The sequence below is a fragment of the Acomys russatus genome, chromosome 29 (assembly GCF_903995435.1).
Source record: "Acomys russatus chromosome 29, mAcoRus1.1, whole genome shotgun sequence".
Taxonomy (NCBI): Eukaryota; Metazoa; Chordata; class Mammalia; order Rodentia; family Muridae; genus Acomys; species Acomys russatus.
The window spans coordinates 1774854-1789479 of NC_067165.1; the positions used below are offsets into that span (position 1 = coordinate 1774854).

At 42.0% G+C, this 14626-nt stretch overlaps 1 protein-coding gene across 1 annotated transcript in view; it reads right to left on the reverse strand.

Annotated features, from left to right (window-relative positions):
- C29H1orf141 (chromosome 29 C1orf141 homolog) overlaps positions 1 to 14626 on the reverse strand; it is a 49615-nt gene that overhangs the window by 14044 nt on the left and 20945 nt on the right. The window contains exon 4 of the mRNA XM_051172016.1: positions 12154 to 12218. Coding sequence (XP_051027973.1) covers positions 12154 to 12218 — 65 coding nt within the window. The remainder of the gene's footprint in view (positions 1 to 12153; positions 12219 to 14626) is intronic.

The window sequence follows — 14626 nt, forward strand, 5'->3', positions numbered from 1 at the left end:
TATTTATGGTCGTTGTAAAAAGAAAAAGAAAAACCCTAGCAAATTTAATCAAGGGAATGAAAGAACACAAACACACACACCCTTGACAGGAAAAATATACTGTGTACATGGTTTGGAAAATTTACAGATGTTAAACTGAATATTGAAGAGACGATAGACATGTTTTTGTGTTGATCCCAGGTATGGGATGGGGACAGACTTGTGAGAGAGCAGGATGTTTTCCCACTTAAAAGTCAAACCACGAGCCGGGCGTGGTGGCGCACGCCTTTAATCCCAGCACTCGGGAGGCAGAGGCAGGCGGATCGCTGTGAGTTCGAGGCCAGCCTGGTCTACAAAGTGAGTCCAGGATGGCCAAGGCTACACAGAGAAACCCTGTCTCGAAACCCCCCCCCAAAAAAAAAAAAGTCAAACCACTTCATGGGGGAGCTTGGATATTACCAGCTGAAAACATCCTAGTAGAGACTATGACAGAAAATATATATATATATCCAAAACAAGAGGCTTGAGAGAGAGGACTTGGGATTGTTTCGGCTGTTCATCCCCTGCACTTGAGAGAGGCTCCTAGAGAGAACTGCTCCAGGGAAGGCTTCAAGGCTCTGGGCTCAGGCTGAGGCTCTGGGCCTCAGCTGCTGTTCCAGGTTCCAGCAGCAACCTTGGTTGAATTGAGGGTTTGCTGAGGTCCCACTGAGTACGCCAGGAGAATCGTTCCTCAGAGCTGATCTCCTTAAGGGGTTTCATTATTGTGTTCTTTAATCTCCTTTTCCTATTGTTTGGGTTAGTCGGGTTGTAAGGGAGGTATGCTCTGTTAGTGAGTGCGTAATAAAGTATAGTTGTTAAGAAAATTGAGCTTACAGTACATACTATCCAGAGCAATCTATAGATTGACCTTATTTGGCTTCCAGTCATGTCCTCCATAGTTATGTATAAAAATCACAAAACTTGATATTATCAGCAAAGTACCCAAACAGCTGAAGAAACCCAAGAGGAAGAGAAAAAGCTGAAAAGAACAAAATACCTAAGTTCAAACATATCACTAATCGTGACATGGTGGCACTTAGACAACCCCAGAACTTTGGGGGTTGGTGTTTGAGCAAGTTGAGCCTAGATTGGGCTATACAGAGAACCATCTGTTTTAAAAATAAAAGAATTAGAGCTATATGGTGCAACTCCATACAGAAGGCTGACTCAGTGAGGGCCAGGCCTGGGTTCCCTGCCCAGCAACCCAGAAAGGAAGGACTAAGCTGTATTGTTTCTACAGCACAGCAAGATGCCTGTAGCTACACATTCCCAAATAACTAGCTGAGCGCATTTGGAATGTTTCTCAACATACAGGAGGAAATCTTGGAGGTGATGGAGGTACTAATTATCCTGATTTGATAATTACACATGGTATGTGTGCATGAAAATATACCTGAATGTAATTATTATGGACCAATTCAGACCTTTTCAGAGAACCAGACCCGAATAGGTTGGTGGATAAGTTCTTTCAAATGTTCATGCAGTTAAACAAACAAACAAAAACAAACAAACAAACAAACAAAAAAATAAATTAAAAAAAAAAAGAGCTCATGTCAATTAACTTTAAAAAAAACAAAAAGGAAAAAACTTTTCAGTTCTTTAAATGATCTGGCATGATCTTAACCTCAAAGCCTGAAAAGAATGTAAAAACCTACATGCTAATCTCACAATGTTAGGATTTTTTAAACATATAAAAATAGAAGGCTAAAGAAGATGCTAATTAACGCTTACAAATTAATATTTCCAGTGAAGTTATATGAATGCAAGGTCTCTAAGAGATATGCAGTTATAATCCAATGAGCTAAAGTGGAGGGAAAACAATATAATTTTTGGTTACTGCTTCTGTGTTTGCTTGCTTGCATGTTTGAGAAAGGGTCTTCCTATGTGGCGGAGGGCCTTGATGTTGCAATCCTCTTGCCTCAGCCTCTCTAGTGCTGGGATGACAGGAATGTACCAGCATGCCAGATCCAACACACTAGACATAGTATACTTAGTAGCAACAATAAATATATATATTTGATACATGTAACAATTATTATGAATAAAACCATAATAAATCCATAAAAATAACTATTTTAGCACAATTCTGAAGTTTATGAGTATAAAACCAACAACTGCTATCATAGCTAAGATAATCAATCCACTAGTCTATGAACTGGTAAGAGTGACACCCAGCTGGAGCTGAGGGTACAGGCCTGTCATCCCAGCTCCTTAAGAGACTGGGGTTGAAGGATTATGATTTTGAAGCTAGCTGCAGGGGCAGTATTTTATTTATTTTATTAGCCTCAAAACAAAAAGTGAAAAGAGGGCTGAGAGTCTAGACCAGTGGCAGATCACGGCCTAGTTTGAGCAAAGCTGCAAATTCAATCCCTGACCCCATACTAAAAAAGAAAAAATACTGAAAGAAGAAACAGAAAAGAAAAAACCCACCCACCACCATTGTTTCTGAATATTTAGGAAGCATGGAATAATGAACTAGAAATAAAGATGGAGCCTGTAAAACACACACACACACACACACACACACACACACACACACACACACACACACACACACACACTCACTCATGAAAGAGAAAAGAAACCACCCAAACACAACAATCTGAAAATGCCTTTGGAGGGCTGGAGAGATGGCTCAGTGGTTAAGAGCGCCGCCTGTTCTTCCAGAGGTCCTGAGTTCAATTCCCAGTAACCACATGGTGGCTTACAACCATCTATAATGTGATCTGATGCCCTCTTCTGGCCTGCAGGTCTACATACATGCAGACAGAACACTGTATACTTAATAAATAAATTAAAAAAAAAAAAAAGTTCAGAAAATGCCTTTGGAAATTCTGACAGCCTGAGTAAGCAATCTTATCAGAATTACCCTGGAAACACTCTCCTCTCTTCTTTCTCCTCTCTCTCCTCTCTCCTCCCCCTCTCTCTCCCCTCTCTCTCCCTCTCCTCCTCTCTCTTCTCTCTCCTCCCTCTCCTTCTGTCTCTCCCCTCTCTCTCCCTCTCCTCCTCTCTCTTCTCTCTCCTCCCTCTCCTTCTGTCTCTCCCCTCTCTCTCCCTCTCCTCCTCTCTCTTCTCTCTCCTCCCTCTCCTTCTGTCTCTCCCCTCTCTCTCCTCTCTCTCTCCTCTCTCTCCTCTCTCTCTCCACCCCCCCACTCCTCTCTCTCACCCAGGAGAGTGAAAGAAAGTAGTGACAAAGAGAAACCACTAAAATTTGGAGTGACTGATCTGCAGCTGGCACTGCATGGGGCACACACCTGGCCACATAAAGACTGGACAACATTGAGGGCAACCAAAGCCGCTGGAAGGTGAGAGAGGAAGGCTAGGAAGAAGCCAGCTGACAGGGCGCTTTCTGTCTAACTCTTCATCCAGATGCACGCCATTTAAAGACTGTGGAAACAACTAAGCTAAAATATGAGCTGCTCTTCAAGGGAAACTGACTTTTCAATGAATTGAGTAGACTGCTAAGACAGTGGTGTTTGAAGGATGAGAATTGAGTGTCCTAAATATGCATGTAATCCCAGCACTCAGGCGGCAGAGGCAGGTGGATCTCTGTGAATTCCGGGCCAGCCTGGTCTACAAAGTGAGTCCAGGACAGCCAAGGCTACACAGAGAAACCCTGTCTCAAAAAACCAAAAAAAGAAAAAAGAAAAAAATCCAAGTGAGTATAGCATTAAGGTGACCCAGATGTTCAAATAGACTCCTAAAATTAATTTTCTTGTAAGACAATGGGTTTTATTTTAATCTTTTCTTTTTGTTTGTTTGATTGGTTGTTTTTTGTTTTGGTTTTTGGTTTTTCAAGACAGGGTTTCTCTGTGTAACAGCTCTGGCTGTCCAGCAACTCACTCTGTAAACCAGGCAGATCCACCTGCCTCTGCCTCCCAAATGCTGGGATTAAAGGCATGTGCCACCACCACCCGTCATTTTAATATTTTCATATGTGTATAACATTGTCTTTTGACCCATTAATCCCTCTATTTCCCTCCCTTGCCCATACTCCTCTCCTTTCATTGATCCTCTTCCCCCAACTCTTGAAAATATGGAAATTCTAGAACCAAAATAAACATAATACTTGAATTTAAAAATAATCTCTTGTAGAAACAGAAATATAAAAGGAAAAGTTCATGAGCTTACCGATAGAATACTGAAACATATATAATGTATGTAAAAATACACACACACACACGGATTCAGAAATCTGAGGAACAATAACTACACAGAAGTTGAGGAGAGGGAGAGTAGACTAGAAAAATACTTGAAGAGATGAGACTGGGATTTTTTTTTTTTTTTTTTTTTTTTTTTTAGTTTGGTAGAACACATAACTACTGAATTCTGGAAGCTTACTCAACTCCATGAAGAATTCATATGGAAAGAGCAATAGGTACAGAGTCTACTGCTGAGACCCAGATATCAAGACAAGGACTGAAAGCAGCATGAGCCTAAGAGCCAGGAGCAACAACTCAAACCCGTGACGTCTCAGCAGAGAGCGTGGAAGTCAGGAGCTGTGAGCTGAAGGGTGCTGCCGCATGAACCCGGGAATGGGGGAAATATCACTCATGTGCATATTCTTCCGTCAGACTCTTGTATCAAGTAAAAATTGCCTTCAGAAATATCTTTAAAGAAAAACTAAGGATTTGGTTCCTTCAGACCTCTACTACAAAGTACTCTGATGGAAATTTGTCAAGCAAAAAGAAAATACCAGAAACTTAGCTTCAGGGACGACAGGAAAAATAAATCAGATTTGGTAAGTATTCAGTTTTATATATAGGATTCTTTCTCTGAAATATAGATGATGTCAAAGGCAAAAAATACAATATTTTTCTATAAAAAAATCTGTGACTATATATAACAGTATAATTAATAGGGTAATAGACTATACAATTCAAGCCTCCCTCCCTCCCTTCCTCCTTCCCTCCCTCCTTTCTTTCCTTTCCTTTCCTTCCTTCTTTTTTCCCCTGTGTGCTGGGATTAAATACATGTCTCATCCCTGCCCAGCCCTATACAAAGCTTCCTGCATCAGTTGTATGATTTTACTCTAAAGCAATGGTCTTCCACTTTCTTAATGCTGCGACCTTTTAATACAGTTCCTCGTGTTGTGGACAGCATAACAATAAAATTGTTTTGTAGCTACTTCGTAACTGTAATTTTGCTACTATTTTGAATTATAAATATTTGGTATGTAACTCCTAAAGGGTTGTGACCCACAGGTTGAGAACCACTCACTGCTTCAAGCAAAGTATAAAGTGGTGATGTTTTTACACATGTAGGAAATGCCAAAACCTCAAACAAGTACAACAGGTAAATAAAATAAAAATTTAATCTATGTTTGAATGAGAATGGCCTTCATAGGCTCATGTATTTGAATGCTTGGTCCCTAATTTGTAGAAGTGTTTGGGAAGGGTTGGGAGGTGTGGCCTTGTTTGAGAACTTGTGTTAATGGGGGCAGGCTTTGCGGTTTCAAAAATCCTATACATTGCTGATTAGCGCTCTCCTTTCCCCCTCCCTTTGCTCTCTTTTTCTTAGTCTATGTCTCTCTCTCTTTCTATGTCCCTCTGCCCCCTCTCTCTGTCTCTGTCTCTCTCAGTCTCGCTGTCTATGCCTCTCTCTCTCTCTCTCTCTCTCTCTCTCTCTATATATATATATATATATATATATATATATATATATATATATGTCCCTCCTCCCTCTCTGTCTCTCCTCTCTCTTCTCTTCTCTCCGCGCTCTCCTCTCTCGCTCTCCTCTCTCTCTCTCTCTCTCTCTCTCTCTCTCTCTCTCTCTCTCTCTCTCTGCGTGTGCCTCCTGCTTCTGAATCAGATGGAAATTCTCAGCTACTGCTCCCATGCATGCCTGCCTTCCTGCTGCCATGCTCCCTACCACGATAACCCTATGGACCTGTAAGCAAGTCCCCAATTAAATGCTTTCATTCTTAAGTTGTCATGGTCATGATGTTTCTTCACAACAATAAAAATGTAGTTAAGACAATATAGATTCAAATAATCTCAAAGGTGGCAGGGAAAAAGGAACAGAGGAACAATAAAGCAGAAGAAATACTAGGTCTGGGTGTGAAATGTTCCATAGACTTGTGCGTTTGAGCAGTTGGTCCCCAGCTGATGGTTCTGTCTTAGGAAGGGGACGCAGTTGGAGAAAGCGGGTTCCTGGCAGATAAGCCTTGAGGTCTACATGGCCTAGCCTGACTTTCAGTACTAGCTCTGCTTCCTGTTCTGCTGAGGAAAAGGGGGTCACCATGTTGCTAACTGTCACCATGATGGGCCGTGAACCAGATAAGTCCTTCCTCTCTACAGTTGCTTTTGTTAGGTGCTCAGTCACAGTAATGAGAGAAGAATGAAAGCAGAAAAAATGGTTGCAAAGACAACTGAGGTCTTTGCAAAGATAAACCTGACTATATAGGTTTTAGGCATTGAGAACTGATGTGTAGAAAGAGTGAGGAAAAGTCCGGTGCTTCAGGCTAGAGAATAATTAATAATAAAAAAGTTTAATTGATTGAAATGCTGAAGGCTAGACTATGACTATTGACTATTGATGGAAGTGTGGACGGCATAGTCTTAATTGAGCAAAGCTTCATTAGGAACTGGGCTAGGGGAAATTCATATTACATTCTGACAATTAATTTGGCTGTACTCTGCCTGCGATATTAAAATCCAAATAAGCCGGCCGGGTGTGGTGGCGCACGCCTTTAATCCCAGCACTTGGGAGGCAGAGGCAGGTGGATCGCTGTGAGTTTGAGGCCAGCCTGGTCTACGAAGTGAGTCTAGGACAGCCAAAGCTATCACAGAGAAACCTTGTCTCGAAAAACCAAAAAAAAAAAAAAAAATCCAAATAAGCTATTAGTCTTGTTTGAATTCTATTGCTGAGATAACTATAATTAAAAGAAACTTAGGGGAAGAAAAGGTTTGTTTGAGCTTACAAGTTAAATATAGCACATCACTGAGGAAAGTCAAAGCAGGAATCCAAACAGGAACTTAAAGCAGGAATCATGGGGGAATGCTGCTAGCTGGGTAGCTCACAGACGTACTTGGATAACTTTCACATGTAGCCCAGAACCATCTGCCTGAGAAAGGATACCACTTACACTGGGGAGGGCCCTCCTATATTAGGTAATAACCAAAAGACTGCCTTACAGACATGCAATTGAGTGGAGTCTCAGTAACTCTAGGCTGTGACACGTGGACTATGAAAGCAACTAGGATGGCTATATTCAAAATTAGTGGACTAAAGTGTTTGGTGGAACAGATTTCAAATCCCCACAACATTTAGGCTGTGGCATAGCTACTGCGCACTGTGTCTGTTAAGGGCTGTAAAGAGACTTCAGAACAGAGAGAAGAGCAGAAACTAAACAATCATGTCAAAATGCCCTCTAAGTATTTGTGTTTATATACATAGACCCATTTTGCCCTCAACCTTGGTCAGAGATGCTTTTCTTTGCAGTGTGAAGTAACCAACGCAGGGATGCATAACTGGTCACAGTATTGAGAATAAAGGACTAAGGGCTTAGCACCAGACAAGAAATCTGTTTCAACTCCCCCACCAAGGCTCTTTCCTCATGAAAGAGGAAGTGGAAAGAATCTAAGAGCTGTGGGATATAGAGGAGAGCTATGACATGCTGTCTTCTAGACACATGTCTATTGTACCTGTAAATCCACACATCTGTGGTTGCCTGCTCAAGATAAGCCAGCCAAGTTCTAGTGTGGGTTGGAGAAGAGCTCAAAGGCTTTATCCCTAACCAAGGATCTATTGCCAGTTTACAGTTGTGAGGGGGGAAGGAAAATCATTCTTTGGGGGGAGGAGATTCTGGCCCCTAGGTTTCACATACCCTAGTAGATGGCCCTATGCTGTGCACAACTGGGAAAGACCTACTTGGAATTAGTGGTTTAAAAAAACAGAAAAGACCACGAAGTTGGGAGGTGATATGTTGGGGGTAACTGGGAAGAGTTGGGGGAGGGAATGAGTGGGCAGATGTCATAAATGAATAAAATTAACACAAAATACATTAAAAACTGTAGCAGAGGAATAGGAACAGTGTGCAATTTGATGAGGAATGGGACATAGGCATTGTTAAAAATGGGACAAGGTGTATACAACCAAAGGTTTATCATTTTAAAGATTTAGCATAATTATAGATATAAAAAAGTCTTACTTTGTACAAAGACAATAGATAAAGTGCCTTAAGAGTAAGACCCAGTTCATCAAGAGTTCCAGTATATAGCAACACAAATACATTTGACATGATCTCACTTGAAAACAGAGTGCAAAGAGAAACTGCCAGGACTGCTACTCAAGCAGGGCCTCTTAGGAACATGTTTTCCCAGTTCAGCCAGGCATATGCTCAAAGGCCGCTGCAACTTTGAAAGGGGGCGAGAGTTCACCTTTAGTGAACAGCAGAACTCAGAATCATCCACTTGGTACTGCTTTTTCAGTCGTGAAAGGTTAAGGAGTGGCAGGAGGAGAGTGATCATGGAAGCTTGCACCGAGGTTTCAAAGAGTCACCGAGACCAGCTAACATTTAGCACAGTAGGACTCCCTTCGTGGAGCTCCTGAGTGGGCTGGCCATATCCCGGGGATATTGGAGATACCAGACACATAAGATGCTTACTGAAGAATGCTATGGGCACTGACTGGCCAAAGACAGAGGCCATATGTGCCACAGGCAATAGAGCCAAAGGTGAGTCTACCCAAAGCCTGATGGAGACTAGGAGAGCTCCAAATGGCAGACACAGAGCTACAGAGTTTGCTGTTAACTCTACCATCAGTCTTACTTTGATAGCAATTTCTTCCTATCCTCCTGTTGTGTTTGGGATAGGAATTTTTACCCTACGCCATTGCATGTTGGGAGCCCTACTTAAGAAACTGCCTTGAGTCACAGAAGAAACTTTGGACTTTTGGACAGCGTTAGAGTTGTAAGACTCTGGGGTGTTGGAGGCTGGATGGATGTTCTCTATGGGCTATTTTCAAATTTGTTTCCCAGTTGGTAGTGCTTTTCTGGGGAGGTTGTGGAGCCTTTAAAAGGTGAGGCCTAGCTGAACGAACAGAACCACTGTAGTGTGAAGACCCCAGGCTGATCCTGCTTGCAGCACTTGCTCTGCTTTCTGATTTGCCCAGATCTGAGCAAGTCTCCCCTGCCATGACCTCCTCATGGATCGACTCAAACCGCAAACCCAAGTAAACCATTCCTTCTTTTGTTTCCTTATTTCAGCAACAAGAAGTGTAGCTGACCAGGAGACTGACAAAAATAAAACAATAGGCTGAACCACTGCTCATTGCAATAATTATATATTACATTTTGGTAATCGCTCTAGCTAAAAGCAACTCTTAGGTAAATAAAAAGCAATACTGTCCCGATTGGGGCTTTATTTCTCTGATAAAAACACTATGACCAAAAGCATCTTGGGGAGGGAAGGGCTTATTTCAGATTATAGCACAGTTGTCCATCACTGAGGGAAGTTGGAGCAGGAACTCAGACTGGGTAGGAGCGTGTGAAGGGCTTAACAAACATTCTGACACTGAAAATATCATGTGCTTGTGAAAAGCCCCAGATATTAAGTACTTATATAAGGTTGCATATTATAGACATATTCTTAAGTAGGTAACCTCACAAGTCTTAATAGTTTGGAAGGTTTAAGATGCCACAGATATGTTCTCTGCTTAAAAACAGAACTAAATCAAACATTGTTATATATCTTGATGTTTTTGAAGTATTTAGAAGTTCTATAATACATCTCAACTAAGAAGTCATAGGAGAAAATAAAACATTCTCTTTAAAGTGAATGACAATAAAAATATAATAGTTAGAATTAGTGTAATTTTACTCAATGTCACCATTATTTACCTAAATAAAAAGCCTGGGGAATTATTCTGAGCACACTGAACCACTATAAAGCCCCTCGGGGGCCTGGGGAGATGGTTCAGTGGCTAAGAATGCATACTGTTCTTGCAGGGGACCTTAGTTCCCAGCACCCATGTTTGGTGGGTCACTGGTGGATGTGTGTAACTCCATCTGCAAGGAACCACACAGCCTCTTCTGGAGTCTGTGGGGACCCACACATGTGAGCTTCTGTTTAAGACATAGTCCACTGAACATGAAATAGAACTGTCTGAGGTAAAATTGCCATGCCTAGTTGTTGTGATTTGGATGGGAAATATTCCCATGGGCACACACTTAACCTCAGTGGCTGGTGCTGTTTGGGAGATCTGTGGAAACGTCAGGAGCCTGCGCTTCACCAGGGGAAGCGGGGGCTTCATGCCCATGCTCTGCTTCTCGAAAGCAGATGAGTGTGAGCAGCCAGCCTCCTGTACCGCACCATGTCTTCCCTGCCTTGTTTTCCCCACAGTGACACACCAGATGTAAGCTAGAATAAGCCCTTTCCCTACGCTGGTTTTGTTTTATGGTAGCAATAGGAAAAGAAACTAAAACGCTAGGTGCATCCTCATGTGCGTGTAGAGAAGGTCCTGGATTTTTTTTTTTTTTTTTTTTTTTTTTTAGACAGGGTTTCTCTGTGTAGCCTTGGCTGTCCTGGACTTGCTTTGTAGACCTGACCTTGAACTCACAGCGATCTGTCTGCCTCTGCCTTCTGAGTGCTGAAATTAAAGGCATGTGTCACCATGCCCGGCTGGTCCTGGATAATTTTAATAATTAAAATTTTGCATATTTTTGCTGACACGCTAGTAAATTATTATGATGAGCAAACTGGGATGTTATACATTTCTTGGGAGGTTTATTATTATTATTATTAATCAGGGACTTAAACATGCAGATGAGAATAAATCCATAGGGGCTGGAGAGATGGCTCAGAGGTTAAAGAACACTGTCTGATCTTTCAGAGGTCCTGAGTTCAATTCCCAGCAACCACACGTTGGCTCACAACCATCTATAATGAGATCTGATGCCCCCTTCTAGCCAGCAGGTGTACATGCAGGCAGAGCAATGGATGCTTGATAAATAAGTAAATGTTAAAAAAAAAAAAAAAAAAAGAAGAAGAAATCCATACTCTGGGGAGCGGATCCTGTTAATGCTTTTTATTTTTATTTTTTTAATTTAGGAGTATGGAACAAAAATAATAGGCATATGGCTTGGGGGAATAGGTCAGTGAGTAAAGACTTGCTGAGAACACACAAGGCCCTAGGCTCAATCTCCAGTACCGCCCCCCAAAAGGATAAAAATAGTTACTAATGATCACCATTAAACACGCATAGCTTCATGTTTCTTCGCCCACAACAGTAATAATCAGTTAATAAATCAGTACATACTAAAAACGACTCTAAAGTAGTTTACCCTCGCTGATTCTCTGGGGAAACTTGTCTCTCTCGTCCCTATGCGTGGCCTGAAGAATAGTGGTCAGGTACAAGCTCTGCGTCTGAAGACCGGTGTCAGAATGCAGTGGACGTCCCCTCAGTCAACAGTTGGTTCTAACCTAGCCGTGGTAAGCTCTACGTCTGAAGACCGGTGTCAGAATGCAGTGGACGTCCCCTCAGTCAACGGTTGGTTCTAACCTAGCCGTGGTAAGCTCTGCGTCTGAAGACCGGTGTCAGAATGCAGTGGACGTCCCCTCAGTCAACGGTTGGTTCTAACCTAGCCGTGGTAAGCTCTACGTCTGAAGACCGGTGTCAGAATGCAGTGGACGTCCCCTCAGTCAACGGTTGGTTCTAACCTAGCCGTGGTAAGCTCTGCGTCTGAAGACCGGTGTCAGAATGCAGTGGACGTCCCCTCAGTCAACGGTTGGTTCTAACCTAGCCGTGGTAAGCTCTGCGTCTGAAGACCGGTGTCAGAATGCAGTGGACGTCCCCTCAGTCAACGGTTGGTTCTAACCTAGCCGTGGTAGTGACTATAACTGCATAATCTAACCACAGCTCAAAAAACTGCCTGAGCTGCACATGAGAAGATTGACAGGTTCCTGTGTTTATATTATAAATGTAGTAAGTGTTTCAGTTAGATGTGCACATCTATATCTTATACATAATCTAATGTCTTCATACATAAGGTCTTATAAATATCAGATGTAATTGCTTTACGTCTTTATACTTTTGGATTCTAAGCGTTACTGGAATTGTGATACACAGAGACACAAAGTAATTTGAACTAGCTAAATAACTTTTAAGTAGCACAAATATGCGAATTATACTTACCTCGGGTTTATCCTTAAGAAAACGAAGAGACGTAGGGCTCGATTTTAGCTTTTCTTCTTCGGATTCTAAGGAAATCCAAACACACACGTACACAAAATGATTAAAAAGAAATAACGCCTTCAATTTCCCTACTACTGCTACCATTTTTAGATGTATACTTAAATAATTCCATTTGCTTACATATGCAATGTTTTTACATTTGTAGAGAGAAATCTATTCTAAAATGACTCTCTCAAATGTCTTCATCACATTTATTTTATTCTTGTACATGTGTGCACGTGCAGGTGCATGCATGGCACAAAACATGTGTGGACATCGGAGGACAAGCTGTGGGACTCTGTTGTCTTCTTACACCATGTGAGTCCCAGGGATTGAACTCAGGTCATCAGGATTGGCAGCAAGCACCTTTACCAACTGAACCATCTCATGTCACCAACCTTTGAAATTATTTCCTTTACAACTGATATCTTAAATGATAGAATATAATTTTCAAATATTTATTATTATACAATTTTAGTTTCTTAGAAAAGCAATTTCTAAAACACAGAAACACATATTATTCAGAATATTCTTTAAATTATAAAATAATCTTTAATAATTCTTGGAAAAGGGATGTATTCTCCCCAACCCACATTTTCTTTTTTTCTAACTATGTGTGTTATTCATTCAGATTATTATATAATATATTTTCTTGATATAAACAAAGTGTATGGAACAAGTGTCCCAACTTAGGGTTTAGACAACTCTGCACTCAAACTAAACTAATTTTTTTGAGTTATGTTGCCTTAAAATGTCAACCTCCCTGACTTTTCTGCCCCATCTGTTAGTTTCAAATATTAGTAATTGTCATACATGGGTGCTTTGAGACAGAATAATACAATAGATAGAGCAAACAATATGGAGTCTGGTATTTGTTCGGTTGATACAGTAGGCGCTGGTGCCAGGCCCTGAACTGGAATCACTTTCTAGTAACACACACATTTAGTGAACAACGCAGAAAGTAAACAGAAAACCCAAAAGAGTGAATGCAACATGTAGGTATCTAGGCAGAGAGGAGGTCTGGAAGTTGGGTTGAAAGGAGCCTGGTGAAGAGGTAGTTTAAGTGACAAAAAGGCAGTTTAAGAAGCAGTGAATGACTCGATCTATTGGCAAAGCTCAGAACACCCAGTGTCTTCGCAGGGAGAGCACATTTCATAGTAAGTGGGCCTGAGAAGATAGTGAAGAGGCCTGACCAGGGAGACTAGGCACCTTTTCAAAGAGAACTAAACGCCGTACAAAAGCCAAGGGTTAGAAACCCCTGCTGCCATAATGGAAGGTCAGGCAGGTAGTAATAGCTTTCTTTGAGAAGGTAACTAAAAGTTTAGAATGAAATACTTTTATGACAAAAATAGAAAAAAAACTTTATCGATAAATTTTGTTCTTTGATGAGTTTATTGAGCACAAGGAGCAAGCCAGTAGGCAGCTTTTTTCCATGACCTCTGCCCTAGTGCCCGCCTTCAGGTTCCTGCTCTGATGCCCGCCGACGGGCTGTGACGTGGAAGCACAAGCTAAGCGGACAGTCTTCTCCCTGTGTTAGTTACTCTTCTGTTGCTTTGATAATACGCCAAGACCAAGGCAAGGCAACTTAGAGAAAACATGCTTTATCTGCGCTTACACCTCAGAGGCCTCAGAGTCCACGACGCTGCGCAAAGGTATGGCAGTAAGCATTAAATGTGGCGGCAAGATCAGAAAGGCAAGCTCACTTCTTGGACCACAAGCATGAAGCAGTGAGAGTGAACTTGAAATGGCATGAATCTTCAACCTCTCAAAGCCCACCGCTGGCGACATACTTCCTCCAACAAGGGTGCACCTCCTAAACAGCCCCCAAACAGTGCCACCAAAGTGCCGCAGGGGACATGCTCCTTCAAACCAGCACACCTTCCCAAGATGCTTTTAGTCATGGCATTTTATAACGGCATCAGAAAGCAACCCAGGACGCCCAGGATCAGAAAGGGTAGCTATTATCTGGAAGATTTTAAGTGCCATTTGCATTTGGGAAGATGGCGAGAATGCAAGAAGTCATACCGGGAAGGAAGCTAGTATTTGTATAAGCAAAAGATGCTGCTGCTCAGATCCAGGTGGCAGCAGAAATGGGGACAATACTGAACTTGAGATGAATTAGCATGGTGAGGACGTGCTGATGGACCGGGCTTTGAGACTGGGCAGCCCAGGAAACCAGAGGTGACTCTTAAACCTTCACATGTGCCGCCTCTCAGCAAGTCCTCTCCGTGCTAACTCATTCTGAGTTCAGTATTCAGTGTGCTGTGCTGAGGATGCTGGAGGAAGAGGGTGGGAAAGAACGGTTACACTTATGATGGGGATAGGGAAGCGTGGGTCTTGGTTTAGGCGCTGGATTTAAGATGCCTGTGTGAGGTCTGATATCATCAGTATGCAACTCAAGAGAGCTATCTGACATTCGGAGACTCTTAGGAAC